The sequence below is a fragment of the Sus scrofa genome, chromosome 2 (assembly GCF_054392235.1).
Source record: "Sus scrofa isolate SSC_HxYL_T2T_F1_AM1 chromosome 2, Sscrofa_HxYL_maternal_Yorkshire_Landrace_v2.0, whole genome shotgun sequence".
NCBI lineage: Eukaryota > Metazoa > Chordata > Mammalia > Artiodactyla > Suidae > Sus > Sus scrofa.
The window spans coordinates 5,954,754-5,977,471 of record NC_139384.1 but is presented as its reverse complement, the minus strand read 5'-3'; the positions used below and the strand labels follow the sequence as shown (position 1 = coordinate 5,977,471).

Below are 22,718 nucleotides of genomic sequence, written 5' to 3'. Positions count from 1 at the left end.
GAAGAAGGACTGGAAGGGAACTACACCAAGATGATTAGAGGGGCTGTGGGTAGTACATTTGAGAATGATTTTTTTCTTATTTCAATTTTGTCTGTACATTGAAATTTTCCTACCTCAAATATGTAACTCTTCTATCATCAGAAGCCTCTCCATAGTTCCCCATCATCTAGAAAGGAAAATTGTAATTTTTCACCTTGCCTCCTACAGGTTGCCAGGCATTAAAATGAACCCCCCTTCCAGCCTCACACTCTCCTGGCCCTTTGCCCCCCACTCCTCACTTCACCCCACCTACCTGATTTTTGTAGTGGACACTGTGACTCCTCCAGTCCATGACCTCATGTTCCCCATTCTCTGAAACTGCACGCCCAAGCCACAGGGGTTGACCACAGCAACCCTTTTCTTTTCTTATGGCCGAACTGGCGACATATGGAAGTTCCCAAGCTAGGGGTCCAATCAAAGCTGCAGCTACCGGCCAAAGCCACAGCCATAGCAACACTGGATCCAAGGTGCATCTGTGACCTACACTGCACCTTGCGGCAATGCCTTATCCTTAACCCACTGAGTGAGGCCGGGGATTGGGATCGAACCCAAATCCTCAGACATTATGTTGCATCCTTAACCTGCTGAGCCATAATGGGAACCCCCCAGAAACACTTTTTGTATGATAGAATTCTCCCTATCTGTAGTCGACTGGCCAGGAGCGAGCATCTCACCCATGCTGGGCCAGAGTTCCTCCCCTTGAAATGTTTCATTAAAAATTAGAAATTCTGGAGTTCCTGCTGTGGCACAGCAGAAACGAACCTGATTACTATCCTTGAGGATGCAGGTTCAATCCCTGGCCTTTCTTAGTGGGTCAAGGATCTGGCGTTGCCATGAGCTGTGGTGAAGTTTGCAGATGCAGCTCAGATGGATATGGCATTGCTGTGAGCAGTAGTGTAGGTCACAGATGCAGCTAGGATCCTGTGTTGCTGTGGCTGTGGTGTAGGCCAGCAGCTGTAGCTCTGATTCGATCCCTAGCCTGAGAACTTCCATATGCCATGGGTGGGGCCCTAAAAAAAAAAAGAGGAAAAGAAATTCTCTTCCTGGTCTGTACTGGCTTCTTGAAAGGAGAAGATATGAAAAATTGAGCCATGAGGGGCAGCCACTTCTTACCTCAGGCCAGGTGTGTTGGTCTGCAGGGAGGGAAGAGTGATGCCAACCTACAGAGAGACAAAGAGATAAGAAATAGGCAGAGAGACCGTTCCTTCCAGCTTCGTGCTGTCTATTGCCACTCGTCCGGAAGGAGTGGAGTCAGGATTCCAGAGGGGAAGTCAGGATTCTTAACTTCAGGCACAGAAGTCAATTTTGGACACTCTAAGCAGGAGGAAAATTTATGAAAGATACTTAGTAACTCACAGAATCTCCAGGCTATGCAGGGAACAAGACACAGTAGCTGGGCAAGTGGAAACACACCCCAAATCGTGCCACAGAACTGGTCCTAAGAATACACCACAGCCCCCGCTGGGAACGGGCGCCACTGATGGAGGGCTGCAGACTCTGCAGTTGGAACGCCTTTCACTGCTATGTCTGAAATTGGACAAAGCCACTGTCTCCTCCACTACATCTGCTTCTTTAGGAAATAGCCTCTGATTCACTCTGAAGCAGATGCCCCTTTTTGAAAAAAAAATTAAAAAAAATTTTTTTGGCCACACCCACAAGCTGCAGAAGTTCCAGGGCCAGGGATCAAACTCGAGTCACGGCAGTGACAGTGCCGAATCTTTAACTGCTAGGCCACCAGGGAGCTCCCAGATGCTTCTGATTAAAAGGATCTAAGACATGTGTCTGACCCCTAGGTGCAAGGGATGCTGGGAAAAGGAGTACCTAGTATTTTCAACCTTTTTTTCCCCATTTAAAACTTGCTTTTGGGGAGTTCCCATCATGGAGCAGTGGAAACGAATCCGACTAGGAACCATGAGTTGCAGGTTCAATCCCTGGCCTCGCTCAGTGGGTTAAGGATCCAGCATTACCGTGAGCTGTGGTGTGGGTTGCTGACTCGACTCAGATCAGGCGTTGCTGTGGCTGTAGTGCAGGCCTGCGGCTACAGCTTCAATTGGAGCCCTAGCCTGGGAACCTCCAAATGCCGAGGGTGCAGCCCTAAAAGGACAAAAAGACAATAAATAAATAAATAAATAAATAACCCTTGTTTTTTTATCTACTAACCACATTCAACAACGGTATAAAATACAATTACTTTATTGATTTTACAATCAAATACTGGCAACTAGCATTACTTTCACCCATGCTTCATTAAAATCAAAAGGACAGAAATTCCCATTGCGGTTCAGCGGGTTAAGAACATGACATAGTGTTGCGGAGGATGTGGGTTCGATCCCTGGCCTTGGTCGGTGGGTTAAGGATCCAGTGTTGCTGCAAGCTGTGGCATAGTTCACAGATGTGGCTTGGATCCGGCAAGCTGCAGCAGCTGCAGCTCTGATTTGATCCCTAGCCCAGGAACTTCCATATGCCGTAGGTATGGCTGTAAAAAGAAGAAGAAAAAAAAAAAAGGATATTTCCTTGATATTTTCAAATGATGCCTTGTACAATAAACAAGTTAGAACTTAAAATGCACCCTGATTAATTATGTAAATTGGTAGTTTTTTTAAAAAGCATAACTAATAATTTGGTTCCTTTTTCAACCCGTATAGTTGGAAATGGTATTTGCCTCTTCAAGTTGGGATCACACACACACACACACAGGAAAAATTTTCAGATTATGAACAGCTAAAAAGTAAATCAAATGTCTGTTACACTAATGTTCTATAATACCCTCTTGCATCTAATCTCTCCTCTTTTTCTTTTTCTTTTTGTCTTTTGTCTTTTTGAGGGCCACACCATGGCACATGGAGGTTCCCAGGGGAACTAATCGGAGCTGTAGCCACCAGCCTACACCACAGCCACAGCCATGCCAGATCCGAGCCACGTCTGTGACCTACACCACAGCTCACAGCAACCCTGGATCCTTAACCCACTGAGCGAGGCCAGGGATCAAACCTGCAACCTCATGGTTCCTAGTCGGATTCATTTATACTTCGCCATGATGAGAACTCTCTCTCCTCTTTTTTCTTCTCAATATACAGCCTATAAGTAATGCAGAAATTGATACTAGGAGTGGGGTTTGAAAGTAACATTCGTAGTACCATGAACATGTCCAAATAGAGAGCCCCTTGGAAGTAGGGATAATTTTCATGACGTAGGACGGAAGTGGCAGTTCTGTCCCATGACCGAGCAGTTACTCCAGTTATCCCCTATGGTCTCTCGAGGCCTGGGTCAAGCGCCCACCAAGGGTGACGCTTTGGCATTGCAAAACTAATTTTCCATAATTCTCTGAACCTACAGCTAAAAAAGGCTATCTCTGAATCTCCATTCCAAATTCCCCAAAGACAGACTGTGACTGGCCCAGCCTGAGTCAGGTTGGCACCCCTACTCCTCTTAACTGTAGCCAAAAGATGACGTCATAAAGATAACCATGATTGCTGAGGTTGCATCACTGGGGATGAGGGAGAACTGGGTTCACTGGGGCGACCCAAAGCAGCGGGTAAATAAATGAATAAACCAGGCTGTCAAGATCTGAAGTTCTAGCGGCCCCTTCCCAGCTCTTCCCATGGTTTTTTCTTCGCTCTGTGCACCTGCCCTGCTCTCATTGGCTCCCTCAGCAGCTTGGGTCCTGCCCCCTCTTCTCTCGCTCTGGCCATGGCTCTCACAGCCTCATCAGTCTCCTGCACATCCTGACTTTTCAGTTGAAACAACCCCCTACCCATTCGAATTGCAGAATGTGAAAGTTTGATTGAAACAACTCATCTTACTTTTTAACATTTTTATTATAAATTATAAAAAATAAGCCAAAAGCTCATAAAACATAAATGTAGAGCTTAACAAACATTATAAAACAAGCACCCAGGTGAGTGGCACTCAGCCAGGAAACCAAACAGCACCCTGGACAGCGCCCAAGATCGGCCCCATGCTGCCTCCTGGTTCTAACTACCTGGTCCTAATTTTCATGCTATCAACATCCTTGCCTTTCTAGTTTTCCCGTGTACACGTCTTGAACAGATTTAGCTTAGTTGGGGCTATTTTTTTAGATTCATGGGATTATGGAGTATGAACTCTGCTGTTTGCTTCTTTTGCTCAATGTTATTTTTGTTTTGTGTTGTTCTTTTTAGTTAAAGCTATATTGAGATACAATTCACATACCATACAATCACCCATTTAAAGCATAAGAGCTTAGTGGTTTTTAGTATATTCATAGATATATGTAACCATCGCCTCAGCCAATTTTGAAACATTTTCTTTTCTTTTCCCTTTTTTTTTCTTTTCTTTTTTTTTTTTTTAGGCCCGCAACCACAGCATATGGAAGTTCCCAGGCTAGGAGTGGAATCGGAGCTGTAGCTGCCAGCCTATACCACAGCCACAGCAATGCCAAATCTGAGCTCCATCTGCGACCTATGCCACAGCTCATGGCAATGTTGGATCCTTAACCCACTGAGCGAGGCCAGGGATCGAACCTGTATCCTCATGGATACTATGGGTTCTTACCCCCGAGCCACAACAGGAACTCCTGGAACATTTTCAACACCTCAGCAAGAAACTCATACACTTTAGCCATCACCGAACCCTGGCTAAGTAGCCACTAATGCACTTTCTGTCTCTATAGTTTTTCCTATTCTGAAATTTATTAAAAATGGGATTATACAATACATGGTCTTTTGTGAGTAACTTCTTTCACTTGGCATAAAGTTTTCAAGGTCGTAGCATATGTGAGCACTTCGTTTCTTTTTATGGCTGAATAATAGTCCATTGTATAGACATACTACATTTGTTTATTCATTCAACAGTTGATGAATATTTGGGTTGGACTGTTTCCCTAAGTGGCTGCGCTAGTTTACAATCCCATCACCAGTGTGTCAGGGTACCAGCAACACACCCTGACAGCATTTTTCCCAGTCTGTGGCTCAACCTTTCCTGTTTCTTTGCATGACTTGCAATTTCTCATTGGACTGCAATTTCTCATTCCCCTAGAGTTTATTTATTACCTACATATATTGTGACAGTTTGACCCTTGTCCAGCTCCGCCCCTCACCAGGGCTTGTTACTGTTATTTACTTTTTTAGTGACTGGTCAGATTATTTTAATGAAATCCATCCCCTCTTCCCACAGCCTGAGGTTAAAGCCTCTGTGGTTGGTCCTAAGGGATGGTAGCCTTGCGCATGCCTGCCCGCAGTCACCTGCAATGACAGTGGTTCAGGCAGGGTTCTCCTTGACTCTTTCCTTGACCCCCGCCAGCTCTTAAATTCCACCCATTGCCACCTGAGTTCTCTACTGGTTTCAGGAATGTCCGGGAACATAAACTGTGCCACAAACTTATTTAAGGTAATTTGGGCTCTGGACCCCACAATCTATCTGAAGGGTCAGTCCCTTCCCAGCCTCACCCTCCTACCTACGACAAGACCTCAAAGGCAGAGCCCAGCATCTTAGCTCTTCCTTATCGTCTCCTCTGCAAATCTCTCAGCCCAGAAAGAATTTGTTGTTGTTTTGTTTTCAAAATCTTTTGAAAATGATAATCCTTTTTCTAAACAGTTTTGGGCCAGCCCCTGTCTCTGAGCACTTGAATTCAAGAACTGAAGAAATATAGGCTTCATCTTATTCCTTTCTTTGTCTCCTCCCTCCTTTTTTGGCCACACCCACAGCAGGTGGACGTTCTCAGGTCAGGGATCCAACCTACGCCGCAGCAGTGACAATGCCAGATCCTTAATCCACTGAGCCACCAGGGAACTCAAGCCCCCTCTTTTAAAAAGCAACAGCTTCTGAGTTCCCATTGTGGCTCAGCGGTAAAGAATCTGACTAGCATCCATGAGGGCACAGGTTCAATCCCTGGCCTTGCTCAGTGGGTTAAGGATCTGGTGTTGCCATGAGTTGTGGTGTAGATAGTAAACAGGGGTTGGATCTGGCATTGCTGTGGCTGTGGTGTAGGCCAGCAACTACAGCTCTGATTCAGCCCCTAGCCTGGGAACTTCCATATGCCACAGGGGCAGCCCTAAAAGACAAAAAAAAAAAAAAAAAAAAAGACAAAAAGCAACAGATTCAAGATCTAGATTGAAGAGAGGAGAAGGGGGCTGAATAAAAGGATTTCAAAATAATACTGCAAGTTTGTATCCCATTTTCCCATTTTACAAATACAGGAAGTGAGGCCTAGAGAGATTCAGAAGCTGGAGCTCTTGGGATAGAGCACGGCAGTTAGAGTCAGAAATCAAGGCTGCGACTTGAGAACCTGTGTGTTGGTGGTGTTCTAACTCGCCCTTCCTGTCCCTGATCTGGACAATGCAAGGCTGGAATCAGGCCCGCCCCATGCTCCCAGAGGTCCCTTGTGATCTGGCCGTGCCTACCACGCAGCTGCGAGCCTAGCACTCCAGCCCAGAAGAAATGCACACCTCCTGGGACAAAGCCTTGGAACCCCTCTTAGCCCTTGCTGTTCACCTCAGTTTAGGGGAAGCCGGGGCTCTGGTTAAACCTCAGCTCCATACTTGCCTGGCTGCTCCCCTCCCCCAGCCTCAGCTTTCTCATCTGCAAACTGGGGATTTTTTTCTTTTTTGGCTGCTCCTGGGGCATAGGGAGTTTGGGGCCAGGGATCGAATCCCAGCTGGAGCTGCGAAGTACACCACAGCTGCAGCAGCAACGCTGGGTCCTTAACCCACTGCGCCCAGACAGGGGATGGAACCCGCCTCCCTGTCCCTGCAGAGATTACTGTCAGTCCTGTTGCACCACAGCAGGAACTCCTAAACTGGGGATTCTAATAGTAATTCAGTACATGTTCACAGACGGCCTGCTCTGGCTGGCAAGGTGCTGGAAGCTGGGCGTGCAAAGGAGAGTGAGACTGTCCCCGTGTCCTACTGTGGCTGTGCACACCCGGCATGCAGGTGAGCATGCTGCAGGCATTCAGGGATGGAAGCTATCCTGTGGTGCAGGATTTGTACGACCTGCTTCCTGCAGCCCAGCCATCCAGCCTGCTCGGAGGTGGCCTCTCAGGGAGTTTCTCTTTGATTAATGAGTGCTTTTGTCCTCAAAGAGTGTGCTGTCAGCTGCCTTCTTGTTTCATCTGGCTGCTGGGGCCCCAGAACAGTTGGCAAAACAGTTGGTCTCTTGGGCTATTTTTAGCTGTGGGAGTTAGTAGGGTGTGCGGATGTGGTGGGTGATGGGGTCCAGGAGGAGTCTTGGAGATTGGGAGCTTCTCAAGCAACAAACTGGGGGGACAGAGGAGAAGTGTGCTCCCTTTCTGGAATGTGTGGGCAAATTTCACTTATCTTTCTTGACTGGGGCCAAAGGCCACCTCCTCTGTGCAGACTTCCTTGATTTCCTCAATGAAACTTGCACTTCAAGGTCCAACCTCTGGGCTTCCCCCCAGCTCTTGGTTATAGTTCCAATCAGACCAAGGGATAACGAGCTGTAGGGATCTTATCTGATTTATCTCTGGGTCTCTCTTGCCCCAAACCTCCGAGTGCCATCCTGCCATCCTGAGTCACAGCAACAAGGTGGAGAAGTCAGGAGCCCAGACTTTCAAGTCACATAGCTGAGAGCCTCTCTTGGCCCCTTTCTAGAAAAATAACCATGATGAAGTCAGTTTCCTAAATCTCTGCTTTCTCTTCTGTATAATGGGTGATTATAGTACTGGTTTCCCAGGAATTAAAGGGCTTATTTTTTTATTTTTTTAAGGGCCGCACCCACGGCATATGGAAGTTCACAGAGTAGAGGTGAATCAGAGCTGGAGCTGCCGCTGCCAGCCTACCCCACAGCCACAGCAATGCCAGATCCAAGCCTTGTCTCCGACTGAGGATCATCTCTGAACTACACCACAACTTATGGAAATGCTGGATCCTTAACCCACTGAGTGAGGCCAGGGATAGAACCCATGTCCTCATGGATACTAGTCGGGTTTGTTACTGCTGAGTTGATCTCAGAAAGACAGCAATGAGTGATGGCTTGGAGCGAGATCTTAATTTTCTGCTCAGGAAATGAATTGAACCTGAATATCCTGGTTGAAAACCAGGAATCCCAGCCACTAGACTAGCTAGAGGCTAAGACAGAACTGCCCTGACTCTTGCCCCCTGTTGAAAGCAAGACTGTTTCAAGGAGGCAAAGACTGTGAAAATAGGTACAAAGTTTATTGTTAGAGTCACCTTACAACATGTGGGAGAGCACACAGAGAAGTAGTTTATTTGAGTCAGAAGTAGAGGAGTGTGGGTGCCAGTGTCCCCCAGTGAGGAGCGCACCAGAGAGGTGATTTAAATCACTTATATAGGAGAATTCTTCCGGGTCTTTGTTTGCCTTTGGCCAGTTATCTTATTTTATCTCTCATACCAGACTGGGCACGGGACCCTCCCCAATAGGTATGCACATCTTTTGGCAGGACTTATTATGGCCTGGAGCCCCCTCCCTTTCCGACCCCTAGGAGTCTTACAGCGTATGTGTAATTGGGGAGGTCTCCTTGACCCCAAGAGTGATGGAACCGGTCATCTCTTTTCCACTTCAGCAGAGCTCGGCTCCTGCAATTAACTTTTTCCTTTAAGAGTTAAAGAGAAACAAGGCCCAATTTACTCAGCCTAACAAGTCCCAGCTATTCTCAGCCCAGGGGCCCATCTACTTCCTACCTCAGAGCAACGACGGGAACTCTCTTAAAGGGCTTATTTTGTTCAAATCACAGCACACAGCACCTGGCACAGACAGAGAGAGGAATTCTCTTACAAGTCCAGGCCTAGAGGGGACTACAAACCCCCAAAAGTCTCCATTCTCTTTGTGGCATCTCGGGTGGTCTGTGCAAGCTGGAGGGAGGGAGTGTTCCTGGACATGGGGTGGGGAGGGTGGCCAGAGCCGCCCAGTGAGAAAGTAGCCAAGCTGAGCTGGAAGACGGGTCTGCAATTGGGAGTCAAACGCAGCGGCTCTCCTCGGCCTTCCTGCAGACGCACACCCCCTCCCCCGCGTCCTCTAGTATTTTCCTTCTCTTTCTCCTTCCCGCCCCTGCTTCTCTCCTCCTCTAATGCCGCGGCTTCCCCATGTGGGAGGCGGGGTCTCGGGCAGGAAGTGGAGAGTCCCCAGACTAAGGCAGGGAAAGGGACCTCCAGCCCAGTGCCAAGACCCTAGCCTGTGGTCGGTGAGGGTAAGCTAGGGTCTCAGGGAGAACCCGGGAGTCCCCCCAAATTAGGGCGTGGTCTGGGGAGCCGAACTGGAGGAGGGAGTTCTGGTAAACTGCCTGAGAGTCCTGGAGCTGCGAAGTTGGGCGGGGGCGGTTCTAAGACAGTGGTGGGCGGGGCTTCCAAGGGCCGGGGCGGGGCCATATAAGGGGCGTCATCTCGAGAATGGGAGGGTCTCTGCCGACTGGGGCTAAGGCTCGCCGCAAGGGGCGGAGTCTTGGGTGGGGCGGGGCTTACACGGGGCGGGGCCTAGGGGCAGAGGGTGGGGCTTGGCTGTTCGCGCTCATACCCCTCCCTGGGCCCCGGGTGTCCCCGTGACGAGGCAGCGCGGAGACGCCGCGGGCCGGGCCCATCCCGCTGCAGCGGCCCCTGGGCCGAGCAGGGCGAGGCACAGAGGGAGGCGGCGCCGAGCGGGGGTCGGGAGCGCGGCCAGGTGAGGCCGCCGGGACGGAGGGGGCGCGGGCTTCGCCAGGCGGGCCCCAGCGGGCGCGGGGGGCGTGTTTGTGTGTCTGAGTGGCGGGGGTACTCGGTCCGAGGGCGGGCGCCTGTGGCTCTTTGCGCGATCGCTCCTGCTGTCGCGGGTCCAGGGTGGGCTCTGCGCCCGTCTGGGCATTGCCCGCGGGGCTCGGGTTGTGCGGAACTGTGTGCGTGCGCGCGCGTGTTTGTGTGGAAGGGCCGCCGGGTGTATATCTGCGTATGCGCTGGGCTGTCATTGTACCTGCCCCGGGCGCGGGGCGACGGCCTGCCCCGGCGCAGTCCCTCTTGCGCGGAGATGTTTTCCAAACAGGCTTCCTGCGGAGACAGGCTCTGCTGCAGCCCGAGCGGGAGGGGGGAGCTCCGCCCCCACAGGCCTCCAGAGACCCGGGGCGGCCCAGGGACTGCAGATTGACACCTGAGGGAGGGAGGGAGGGGGCGACCGCCTGGGAGGGGTCCACAGGGTGAAGACAAGATAGGGAGACTGAGGCAGATGGATAAGGAGGTAGAGGTGGTCAGACAGGCAGAGATGGAGAGGAGGGTGGGGAGAGATGGTGAAAAGGACAGCGGTGGGGACAGAGAGTCATTGAGAAAACAGACAGAGGCCTAGACTGGCAAAGGGGCAGAAAGATTAAGATGGACAGGTAGATTCCAAGAACCTGACCGAAGGATTACTCAGAGGTCTTAGGGCTGAAAGCAAAACCCAGGAACTGAGTCTAAGACGAGCAGTAAGGGCCCTCAGCCCCTGCGGGTGCCTTTCTCCCAAGCAGATCCCAGACTGAGGTCCTGGCCAAAAAGAAGCTTCTGGCCACCCAAGCCAGTCCATCCCTCTGGCCTTGCCGAACATTCTGACCCTCTGACTGTGGCCCCTCCCTCCCGGTTCCATTCCATCCATCTCCCTTCTGGGGTATTCCAGCAACCCTGTCAGCTTAGTGGTTGCCATAGCAACAGTGTGGGTGAAAGGTCATTCTGGTCTCAGCCTAGGTGGCCTGCAGCAGCTGGCACTGAGGGGCGTTGGGATGAGAGGCTGCAAAGCTCTCTTTCTTCTCTCTCACTCTGCCCAGAATGGTGCTGGAAGGAAACCCTGAAGTGGGGTCCCCCCGAACCTCAGACCTCCAGCACCCAGAGAACCAGGGCTCTTGCATCCTCTCTTCTCCCGGTGAAGATGCACAGCCAGGGGAGGAGCCCATCAAATACGGTGAACTCATCGTTCTGGGGTGAGCCTCCCTGATTCCGGGGGAGGGGTGGGACACCAGGCACCCCACAGGACAGCCAGACCAAGCACCCCAGCTCACCCCACTTACAGCCTTCTGCTGTTTGTCCCTCCTCCCCCTCCCAGGTGAGAGACAAAATTGCCCAAATCCACTTCAATTCACAATTGTTATTTTAATCTTCCCATTTTTCATAAATGACTGAGACAACTCTAACTGCCCCCCTAAGTTTCTGAGCAGAAGAAAGTAACGGCAGCTGCCTTTCATAAAGCATGTAGTGTGTATAGTCCGGGGCGAAGAACTCTGGTACGCCATCCAAACTGCTTGGTTTTCACATCCTGCCTCTGCAAGTTGCTTAACTTCCCTGCGCCTCTGTTTTCCCGTTTACCAGTAGGGACGATGGTAATAATAACTCAGAGGGTTGTCAGCAGGAATGGATGCGGTGATTTCCGCAAAGCACGTAAAACAGTGCCCGGCACGTATACCAAGTGTTCTGGGAGGCAGGCCTGTGCCGAGCCCTTTCATGGACATTATTTCATTTCAATCTTCACAAAGATGCTGTGAGGAAGGAGGTGAGGAAACCGAGGCTCAGAGAGGGGAAGTGACTGGCCCAAGGGCACACAGCTGGTAAGTGGCAGGGCTGGGATTTGGACCCAGGTCTTTCTTACTTTAGGTTCTAGTGCATTTTCACTGAGCCACAGCTGACCCTCACGCTACAGATGAGGAAACTGAGGCCAGGGGAGAGGAAGCGACGTGAGTTGATGGCTGAGTAGACTTCATCTCTTCCTGGTCTTCTCCTGACCAGGATCCCTGCACCATCCACCTTGCTCTCGCCCCAGGCACAGGCTCCTCTCCTTCCTCCCCCCTCTGTACCTCCTTTTGGACTCTCTCTTTGCCCTGAAGAAAGTACCCGAGCCACTATGTTGCCACTGTGATGATTATTTAGAAATAATAATGATTACTGTTTGTTGACATGTACATGCCACGTGCTTTTAGTTTTTTCAGTGGTAACAACAATAGCTAACATCTATCAAGAACTTGCTAGATGTATGCCTCTGTGCCAAGCATTTTTAAATGCTTTATCTTGTTTAGTTCTCACAATGAATCTGATAAATGAGCCCCATCTTAAAAAGGGTGTGTGATGTGTGAAAGAGCCAGGTTTATCTGTCCAAGCCCAGAGCCTGTGTCCTGAAGGGAACTGCCCCACCCACCCTATGTGGGAAGAGCTTACAAGGGCAAAAGTGATGCCCCTCTTAGGGGTACCTGCATTAGAAACATAGCTGCGTGCTGTCCCAAAGGAAGAGCAGGCATTGCAGCTGAGGGTGAGGCCACTGATGGGGGAGGGCTCAGCCCTGGGGGGGAGGGTAGGCCCTCTTAACTGTCATTTGTTCTCTGCGGAGCAGCGAAAGCCCACCGTGGCTGGACATCAGAGCCACCGGCAGAGCACACTGAAAAATACCCATTAACAGGCCCATTCCAAATGTATAGAACCAGAACCTCCCTGTGTGGGGCAGGGAAGATTCTGATTCAAGTGGTCCTTGCCCGTATTTGGCAGCCGTTCATCCATTTCACTCCCTGCTGCCAAACCTTCCGTGGCTCCCCACTGCTTATGGAACAGAGTCCAGAATCCCCAGCCTGGTGCTCGGGGCCCTCCTACCGACTTCATCTTCCCAAGAAGATGCACTTCACCACCCACATCATCCCTCTGATCTCACCCAACCCCACCAGCCTCAGGGCCTTCGCTCAGGGTGAACCCTCCATCCAGCAAGTCTTCTGCAAAAGAGGCTGGAGTCAGACAGACCCGAGTTCAAGTCTAGACATTTTCCACTGAAGAGCCTGGGACCTCAGGCAAGTCATTTTACCTCCCTGAGCCTCATTTTTCCTCATTCGTCAAATGAGAAGAAAGTTACTTGCCTGGCAGGACTTTGCATAGATTCCATTAGGTAATTAACACTGCAAAGCACCAGGAACACGGCAGCTCCAGCACATGGCAGGGATCAAGGTTATGACTCATCCCATCTCTGCCTTCCACACTCATTCCCTCTCGACAAGAGCTGGAAAGGAAGGTAGAGATTTGACGTGTGTGGATATATGGAGGTAGCGGCATTGTGGGTCTATTTCCTTCCTTCATTCTGGTTTCCAGTAGTACTTGTGTTGCGATAAATGACAGTTTGCTAAAGGTGCATCCTTTCTAGTTCTTCAAGGCCCAGTATAGGTGTCCCTTCTCCTAGAAACCCGATCCCAGGGCCTGGGTCTGGCAGGTGGCACCCAGGTTCCTTGAAAAACTAAGGACCTTGGCTTGTGCCTGGGTCTGGCAGGTGGCACCCAGGTTCCTTGAAAAACTAAGGACCTCCCCCTCCCCTGCCACTGAGGGCACAGAACTGACCTCTAGCTTGTTACCTATGCCACCCCAGCACCTAGCACCTAGCCAGGCATGGTTCAAGAGCCCGGAAAACACTGGTTAATTGGATGAAAGGCCTTTCGAAGATACTCTGACCCCCACCCAACTCCCTAAAGGCACCAATTTGAAATAGTAGGGTCTTCTAGTTTGGGGTGGTTCTAGGGCTTGTATGTTAAGGTAGGGTCTGTCCAGAAGTTGGCAGAGGCTCACTTTCTCTCTCTCTCTCTCTCTCTCTCTCTGCAACCCTTTCTTCTTAACTCCCGCATCCACAGCTACAATGGGTGTCTGGCAAGTGGGGACAAGGGCCGCCGTCGAAGTCGCCTGGCACTGAACCGCCGGCCACATGCCAACGGAGTGAAGCCAGATGTCATGCACCACATCTCCACACCGCTCGTCTCCAAGGCAAGCAGCTCGTCCTAATGGACCTGGGTGCTGGTCTTCCTGGTCCTGCCCTGGGAGCAGGGGAGCCCACGGGGTCTCCACTCACCACCCTGGGCCACCAGAGAGATGGTGCTGATGGAGATGCCTTGCAGTGGGCTACAGCCGGCAAAAAGCGTTTCCTTGACCACCAGAGCCCATCCATTGGATGGAAGTGGTCAGCATCATCTCAGAAGCAGCCAAGGCTCAGGGCGGGGATGTGTCCGTCACAACAGCAATGACAAAGGGAAAGCCTTTGGCTTCAGAGGTTGGGGCTTAGAATTCGGGCTCTGCTGTTTCCAGCCGTGTGAGAATTTTTCTCCTCTCTGAGCTTTGGTTCCTTACCTGTCAAAGGGGAATGGGAACCCTGTCTCCTGCAGGTGGCCCCAGGGTACTAAAGGTATCCCGTGTAAAGTGCAAGCTGCACAATGCACCCTCTGCAAAGGGTGGGACTGGGAGTGGCCACTGAGCTTTGGGCTCCAGCTTCTGGCTCAGAGGCTCACGTGTCTCCGGGGCACAGGCCCAGGGAAGTGACTTCTTCTTTTTGTCACCAGGCACTGAGCAACCGTGGCCAGCACAGCATCTCGTACACACTGTCCCGGAGCCACTCGGTCATAGTTGAGTACACACACGACAGTGACACAGACATGTTCCAGGTATGCTCGGGCACCTCCCCAAGTCTTCTGGCCTCTGGGCCATGAGGCCTGGATGCTCAGCTCAGCAGGTGTTCCAGGGGGAGGATGGCAGACCAAAGGCCCCAGGGCAGGTGCCTCAGGCTCTCAGGGCAGTGGACCACTCCTCGGAGAAGGAAGCAGGATATCCCAGTAAGGGCTGTTGACTTCCCAGCCACACAGCAAGTCAGTGGCTACAGCGAGGTTCAAATCCAAGCCTGCGCTCCCGGGCTGGAGAGTCATGCAGCTTAGGGGTTCACAGTGTGGTGTGAGTCCTGCTGCCTGGCTTCAGCTCCCAGCTCGGTTGATTAGCAGCTGGATGACTCTGGGCAAGAGCCACATAACCTCTCTGGGCCTTGGTTTCCTCATCTGTAAAGTGGGGCTGCATGGCATTGTTAGGAAAGCTTAGGTGAGGTACTGCATATAAAATGCTTAGCACGAGGAGTTCCCACTGTGGCTCAGTGGGTTAAGAACCCAGACTAGTATCCGTGAGGATGCAGCTTCCATCCCTGGTCTTGCTCAGTGGGTTAAGGATCCAGCGTTGCCGTGAGCTGTGGTGTAGGTCCCCGACGGCTCAGATCTGGTGTTGCTGTGGCTGTGGTGTAGGCCGGCAGCTGTAGCTCTGATTTGACCCCTAGCCTGGGGATCTCCATATGCTGTGGATGCTGCCCTAAAAAGGAAAAAAAAAACGAAAAACAAAAAAGGAGTTCCCATCATGGCGCAGTGGAAACGAATCCAATTAGGAACCATGAGGTTGCGGGTTCGATCCCTGGCCTGGATCAGCGGGTCAAGGATCCAGCGTTGCCATGAGCTGTGGTGTAGGTCGTAGACACTGCTCAGATGTGGTGTTGCTGTGACTGTGGTGTAGAGCGGCAGCTACAGCTTTGATTAGACCCCTAGCCTGGGAACCTCCATATGCCTCAGGTGCAGCCCTAAAAAGACAAAAAAAAAAAAAAAAAAAAAAAAAAAAAAAAAAAAAAAAAAAGCTTATAGGAAATACCAAAAATTCACTATTTTTTTAAACTAGTATTTGAGCACTCCCATACCATAGGTGTCAGTTACCCTTTCACTGTTCTATCTGCAAATCAACTAGTTTTTATTGAGTGGGGTGCTTTTGAGAACCGTGGGGGAGACAGAGAAGGAGAAGCCTGGGGAATTGGGATGGTGCTGTCCCCTCATTGTTCGGTGACCCTGCACGCAGAGCAGCTGCTGGGAACCCTGGGCTGGGAAGCCCTTGGGAGTGAGTTCCGCACACAGCATCCCTGTGCTAACCCTTCCCTCCCTCACAGATTGGTCGCTCCACCGAGAACATGATTGACTTCGTGGTAACAGACACGTCGCCTGGAGGGGGCGCTGCTGAGGGCCCCTCTGCCCAGAGCACGATCTCCCGCTACGCCTGCCGCATCCTCTGTGACCGCAGGCCGCCCTATACCGCCCGCATCTATGCCGCTGGCTTCGACGCCTCCAGCAACATCTTCCTTGGAGTGAGTGAGCCCCCCCAAGGAGGGACGGGCACTTCATCTGAGAGGGAGCCGAGGGGTAGGCTGAGGAGGGGCGGCATCCTGGGGGGAGGGACCCGCCTGACTCCTAGCCATGACCTAAGCAGGGATTTGCAACCCCACTTAACAACCGAGCAAAGCCAGGCTCAGAGGGGTCAAGTGACGCCCAAGGCCTCGCAGCACCAGTTCAGTCCCGGTCCTTTCCGGGCCACCTCTGGGCTTGAGGGTAGAGGGCAGCACTCCTGGCCTGCTGGGGGCCGCTTGGGGATGTGACCTGATCCCACATGTGGTCCTAGGAGCGGGCAGCCAAATGGCGGACCCCCGACGGCCTGATGGACGGCTTAACCACCAACGGGGTGCTGGTGATGCACCCAGCCGGCGGCTTCTCTGAGGACTCAGCCCCAGGTGTCTGGCGGGAGATCTCGGTCTGTGGGAATGTGTACACTCTGAGGGACAGCCGCTCGGCACAGCAGCGGGGGAAACTGGTAGGTGGCCTGTTCACTGACCCCCTCCCCGTTCCTTCCCTGCCCTTCCAATCTGCCCTTCCCCCCTGCCCGAGCTGGGCGATGGCCTCGTCCTGCTGCACAAGGGAGCCCCAACAGTCTCCGTGTGGGGGCGTTGCCTCTTGTCCCCATAGAGGGGACCAGACCAGCATCTGCAAGTAGAGCCCACATACTGCCAGAGGTCCGTGGGGGGGTGGGAAGTGGCGCACACAGACACACCGCGCAAGACCAAGTGGCGGTGGGGTGTCAGCCGCTTAAAAATTCACACCCTCTTACGAGGGTGACACTTGGCCTGTGTGTGAGCAATTTATAGCCTAAAGTGTTGGCAGTTTGTAATGTGTCTGTCACATTCACACGGGCTTAGCTTTATTCTCTCCCAGCAGGAAAGGGCCTTGAGAAGCTCTGACACAGGTGACAGTGAACGTACCACATGGTACAGATCAGAGAATTAATGTGAGGTTCGCGGGGCCAAGCGCCTCAAATGGCCCACGCAGAGTTTTTTCTCTGTATGAGCAAGTTGGGCAAGGAAATGCCAGACCCCAAGGAAAAGCATGGCTTTTGTTTCCAGAGCATCGACTCTATGGGGAGATCTGAGGAAACATTATTTTTTCAAGTTATGCCTGTGACTGTTTCACTAGTACACACTTATTGAGCACCTACTGTGTTCCAGGTACTGTTCTGTGTGTTTACATTGATGGATTCATGAGAACCACTTGCTAGACAGGGAAGCAGAATCCGTCTTGAGGATAAGAAGTTAAGACACAGAGAGGATGAGTTACTCCCCCAGGGACACAGAGTTAGGAAACGATGGTGAGGCTGGAACTTTCAGCCAGACAATCTAGTGCCGGAGTCCTTGCTTTTAACCACAGCCCTTAGGACAGCTGCTTTGAGCTAAGTCCCCAGTGTTTTGGACAGAGGACTTTCTGGCCTCTTCCATTAGGGGAGAGCCTGGGAAAATGTTTTAGAAAACCCTCATTTTGGTCTAGACCTTCTGATTTGACAGATGAGGTGACCAAGGCCCACGTTCCACGGAGAGTAAGCAATGGTGCCTGCCTGGGACGACTTGCCTACCTTCCCATGGCTTCTCAGTCTTTCCTGCTTCTCTGCCCCAGGCCTCCCCTCTCCTCTGTCCCAGCCCTACTGCCTCCTCTGCCCCAGCCCTACCCCTCCTCTGCCTGAGCCAGCACCACTGGTTCTGGGTGCTCCCTCCAGGGAGGTTCAGTGGGATGGATGTGGGGGGGGGGGGCTTGTCTGGGGTGATGGTGGCCGATAGCAGGGGTTTCAGGAGCCTCTTGGGCACTAAGGCCCTTCCGCTGCCCCTGCAGGTGGAAAATGAGTCCAACGTGCTGCAGGACGGCTCCCTCATCGACCTGTGTGGGGCCACGCTGCTGTGGCGCACGCCGGCGGGGCTGCTGCGGGCACCCACGCTGAAGCAGCTGGAGGCCCAGCGGCAGGAAGCAAACGCGGCTCGGCCCCAGTGTCCCGTGGGCCTCAGCACCCTGGCTTTCCCCAGCCCGGCCCGTGGCCGCACTGCACCCGACAAGCAGCAGCCCTGGGTCTACGTCCGCTGCGGCCACGTCCACGGCTACCATGGCTGGGGCTGCCGGCGAGAACGGGGTCCCCAGGAGCGCGAGTGTCCTCTCTGCCGCCTCGTGGGGCCCTATGTGCCCCTGTGGCTCGGCCAGGAGGCTGGCCTCTGCCTGGACCCTGGGCCGCCCAGTCACGCCTTTGCGCCCTGCGGCCACGTCTGCTCCGAGAAGACTGCCCGCTACTGGGCTCAGACGCCGCTGCCCCATGGCACCCACGCCTTCCATGCCGCCTGCCCCTTTTGCGGGGCCTGGCTCACTGGCGAGCATGGCTGTGTCCGCCTCATTTTCCAGGGGCCGCTGGACTAGGCTCCCTGGGGCCTCCTGCTGCTGCGCCCGCCTGCCCACCCAGGTCCCCCACCTCCTGCAGCCCAGAGGGAGCTCTGCATGTGGGACTCTACCTGCTGGCACATAGCCAGCCGGATGGACGCGTTGGATGGGCTGTGCCCTTCCTCTCTTAACTCTGACTCCGAAGGGGGTCCCCGCGACTCCTATCCCCAGTCAGAATAATGGGGCCATCGGCACCAGCTCTCACTCGGCCGATGGAGGGGAGCCCACCCCTGTGCCCCAGCCCGTCCTGGGGCATCCCACATCATGCCGCCTACACTGTGCCCCTGGGGGAGTGAAGGGGCCGGGAGCCCCTGACCCCCAGCTTAGGCTGGCTGTGCCCTGAGCCTGCCAACCCAGCTCCAGATCATCGCCCTGCTGCTGCTCTGGGTTCCTCTATAAACCTTGCCGCTCAGCTGCCCTCCCAAATCCCGCGCGTCCCACGTGCGTGCATCGCCTCCCGCCCCCGAGTGAGTGACGGGTGGGCGGCAGGCGGGGACTGACATCCGCTGAGCCCCCACGGCGGTCTGGACTGCTTGCCAAATGGGATCTGGGGACACAGAGACAGTCAGACCTGGTTCCCTGCCCGGTGGAGTTCGCAGGCTAGTGGATGCCAGCCCAAATTACTGAATGACAGCCTGGCTTCCTGTGTGCTAGGATCCGAGAAGTATCGGGAGCTGTGAAGCCGGTCTCACTGGCGGGTAGGAAAGCGAGGAGTGAGAGAGATTCACTGAGGAGGTGCATCCGGGCTCAGCCCCAGTGGCTGGCTGGGGATCCTTACAGGAGGGGAGGGAGGGGGCCCCAGACAGAAGGGAGGCGGGGCACAGGCTCAGGTGTAAGTGTGCAGGGAACTGAGTGAGGGGTTCAGAGTGGCTGCAGCATGGACTGCAGCGGGGCAGAAAGGGGCCTGGAGGTTGGGGCCGTGCTGGCAGGGAAGATGCTGGAGGGAGGTTGGGAACCCCACTTCTAAACAGGAGTTGAGGGAGGAGAGAGGACTCACGGTTCTAGAGTGTGGGCTGTGACACAAGGGCTGCTATTACTGAACGCCCCCCTCGTGCCCTGTGCCGATGGTGATAATAACCACGTTCACGAGCACTCACCAGGCACCGATCGCTGCCTGGCAGAGGGTTTGTTATTTAATCCTCACCGTAACCCAGGGAGGGAGATGTTACCATTTCTGGTTACAGGGAGATTAAAGCACACGCTCCAGGTCACACAGCTAGAAAGTGGCCAAGTCAGATTTGAATCCACACCACCCGCCTGGCCTCGGAGCCTTCCGTCTCCGTCTCACTGGGCTGCTTTCCTTGAACGGGGAGGGATGGGGTGGGAGGGCAGCCCAGGTAAGGGGACAGCATGGGCCAAAGTGCAGCAAGGAAGACGCTTGACAACCAATGAGCTGGGTGTGGAGGGGCAGAAAGGAAGAAAGAGGGGTGGGGACATGGGGCTGGGGTCTGGGGGACCTTGGTTGCCATGGAGTCCAAGTCTGAACAGGATCCCTATTCACCTGGGTTAAGTGTCACCTCTGTCTGAGAGCCAAGGCAAGCTCAGCGTGCTGCTAGGGTTGCTCCAGGCCTTTCCTGGGGCAAGAAAGCTGGAAAGACAGGTAGATGGAGATTCTGGAAAAATCAAAAGAGTACCAGCTTGATGTGGGCATCTTCCCCAGTGGAAGACAGAGCCTGAGGGAGAACAGATTCCGAGGGAAGGGACCTGGCCCAATCCACGCAGCTGGTTGGAGCCACAGAGACCACACCTGGGGCTGTTGAGAGGACAGGGGATGCGTGCTGGTGGTGAGAAGAGGACGTGATCAGATTTTTGATTCCAGAGCATCCTGCTGCTGCAGAGGGGGAACCCAGATGGGATGCTGGGGGGATGTGGAGACACTGCAACTCTCTCTCACACACACGCGCACACACATCCGGAGCAGTAGGAACTCAATTCTTCCTAGATTTCATCTCACTTTCTTGGGAACTAGATAGGGGAAGAACTCAGACATGTTGGTGGAGGGGGGCCAGACAGCCCTGGCCTTGGCTCAGCTCTGCTCCTTTCCAACTCTTGAAGCCTCAGTCTTCTTAACTGTTAAATGGACTAACATTCCCTGCATCACCAGATGGTTGTGAATGTATGGAGAGTACCCGTAACATGGTATGTACTTTTTTTTTTTTTTTTGCTTTTTAGGGCTACACCTGCAGCATATGAAAGGTCCCAGGCCAGGAGTTGAATTGGAGCTGCAGCTGCTGGCCTACACCACAGCCACAACAACACAGGATTCAAGCTGCATCTGAGACCTACACCATGGCTCATGGCAACGCCAGATCCTTAACCCACTGACCGAGGCCAGGAATCAAACCCGCATCTTTGTGGATACTAGTCGGGTTTGTAACCCACTGAGCCATGATGGGAACTGCCTGTATGTACTGAATGTTACTTTCTCACCTATCCCTCTTCATTCTCATGGGAAAGAGCCAAGGCTGGGGATGGTCATGACTCCAGGGAGTGGACCATGTGATACTGTGTGTGTGTGTGTGTGTGTGTGTGTGTGTTGGGGCACGTGGGGGGATACTGTGTCGTTAGGTCTAAGTAGGTCTAGACCCCACTTTAGGAACACCCGAGGACTTCCTAGGGACCCTTAGGGAAGTCAGTACAACCATTACCCTCACTTTCCCCATATGTACAATAGGTAATGAGATCCTCCAAGTCAAGCCGCTAGCACAGTACTTCAGGAAGTGCTCGTATTAGCTGTGATGATTAAAAATGCAGCTTGGGGAGTTCCCATCATGGCACAGCGGAAACGAATCTGGCTAGGAATCATGAGGTTGCTGGTTCGATCCCTGGCCTCGCTCAGTGGGTTAAGGATCCGGCGTTGCCCAGAGGTCACAGATGCAGCTCAGATCTGGTGTTGCTGTGGCTCTGGCATAGGCCAGGAGCTGTAGCATGTATTCCACCCCTAGCCCCCTAGCCTGGGAATTTCCATATGACATGGGTGTGGCCCTAAAAAGCAAAAAAAAAGCAGCTTGGTTGGGGGTGCTCCATGGAGTACTGGAATCTTTCCTTGGCCTAAGCTGCCCCCTGGTGGCAATGAGCAGCACTACCTCCTTTATCCAAGTCAGGGAAGGCTTTACACCCATTTTAAAGACAGTGAAAATTGAGGCACAGAAAAGAGGGGGGTGCTATTTTCTGAGTTCCTCCCTATAGTGATAATTACCATCAAAATCACCAGTTAGCAGCACGGTTGTGCTCAGCAGGGCCTTGAACACCTTTTGTGAATGAGAACCAGCACCAGTGGTGGGCGGCTGCTAACTCTGGGCATAGACACAAGTGTGGCAAAGCCCGGCAAGGAAGGTCTGTGGATTTCAGGTGTCCTCTCTCCTCCAGTCCTCTCTGCACAACACTAGGGGGCAGCACTACCCTGTCAGTACCTTACTCAAGCCTTCAACATCCCTCCAGTAAAGACAATTTTCAGCTCGGTGTTTTGGCTGAGGAAGTCAAGACTCAGAGAGGTAAAGTGACCTTTCCAAGGACACTCAGCCAGTAGGCAGTGGAAGCCTGATTCCACCTTAGATGGCCTGGCTTTGCCCCTTTCTCTGACCTGGGACCCTCACAGTATTCTGCACTGGGCCCAGGCTGGTCACTAGGCACTTCCGCAAACCTTTCCCCACTCAGGCCAGCCTCCTGGGAGTCTGTCCAGACATGCAAGAGCGGATTTCAGGATGGACTCTACCCTGAGCAAACTTTCCCAGTCACAGGCGCCTTTCTCACCCATCGGGAACCCGGCAAGCACCGGCAAACTCCTAAGCCCCTTGCCGCTTTCTACTGAGGAAACTGCGGCTCGATGATATTTAGCTGCTGCCCCTCCAGGCTGGTGGCAAGCGGCGCAGGGAAGCACTCGGGGGCGTTTCTCCGCATCTCCGCACAGTGGGACCAACTCGGCCCTGGCAGGAGCCCGCGGAAGGCAATACAGTCTCGGAAGAGTCTCCATCCCCGGCCCTTGAATCCACTGAGGAAGGGGCATCACTCCCAAGGGGCAGGTTCCTACAAACAAAACAGAGGTTGGAGGACGCAGAAAACCCCCCAAGAGAGCGGGGATCAGGACTCTCTGTGGGGAAATCCCCGGTGCCCTGTCCGTGCCAGCCACGCCGCCCGGCCTGGACTCGGGGCACCTGGTCAGCCCAGTCTGTCGTAACTAGGCCACCACCCGGCCGGCCACGGGAGACTCCTGACCCCCGCGCGAGCGCCCCCGGCGGACGAGAGGCCAAGGCCGCAGGGCCATGCCGCGCAGGGCCCCGTAGCGCCTGGGGGCGGGAAGCCGGCGTGCCGGCGGAGGTCCCCTCGGCGCGCCTATTGGCTGGAGTCGACGCCCATCCGAGCCCCGAGGCCCGGCAATTGGCGGGTGGGGGCGGAGTTCGCGGAGCCC

General features: G+C 53.3%; 1 protein-coding gene across 6 annotated transcripts; it reads left to right on the top strand.

Moving 5' to 3' along the window:
* Positions 1–9,523: 9,523 nt before the first annotated feature.
* Positions 9,524–18,736, top strand: PELI3 (pellino E3 ubiquitin protein ligase family member 3). 6 transcript variants are annotated; one of them, XM_003122491.6, is made up of 8 exons: positions 9,524–9,651; positions 10,757–10,909; positions 11,459–11,530; positions 13,577–13,706; positions 14,276–14,377; positions 15,682–15,876; positions 16,188–16,376; positions 17,720–18,736. In XM_003122491.6, the coding sequence occupies exons 2-8, from the start codon at positions 10,758–10,760 to the stop codon at positions 18,287–18,289; spliced, it is 1,410 nt and encodes a 469-aa protein (XP_003122539.1). In that variant the 5' UTR covers positions 9,524–9,651; position 10,757; the 3' UTR covers positions 18,290–18,736. The 6 variants fall into 6 exon arrangements, with proteins under 6 accessions (XP_003122539.1, XP_013849507.1, XP_005660715.1 ...); XM_013994053.3 differs by having other exon boundaries at positions 10,672–10,909; XM_005660658.4 differs by lacking the exon at positions 11,459–11,530.
* Positions 18,737–22,718: the final 3,982 nt, after the last annotated feature.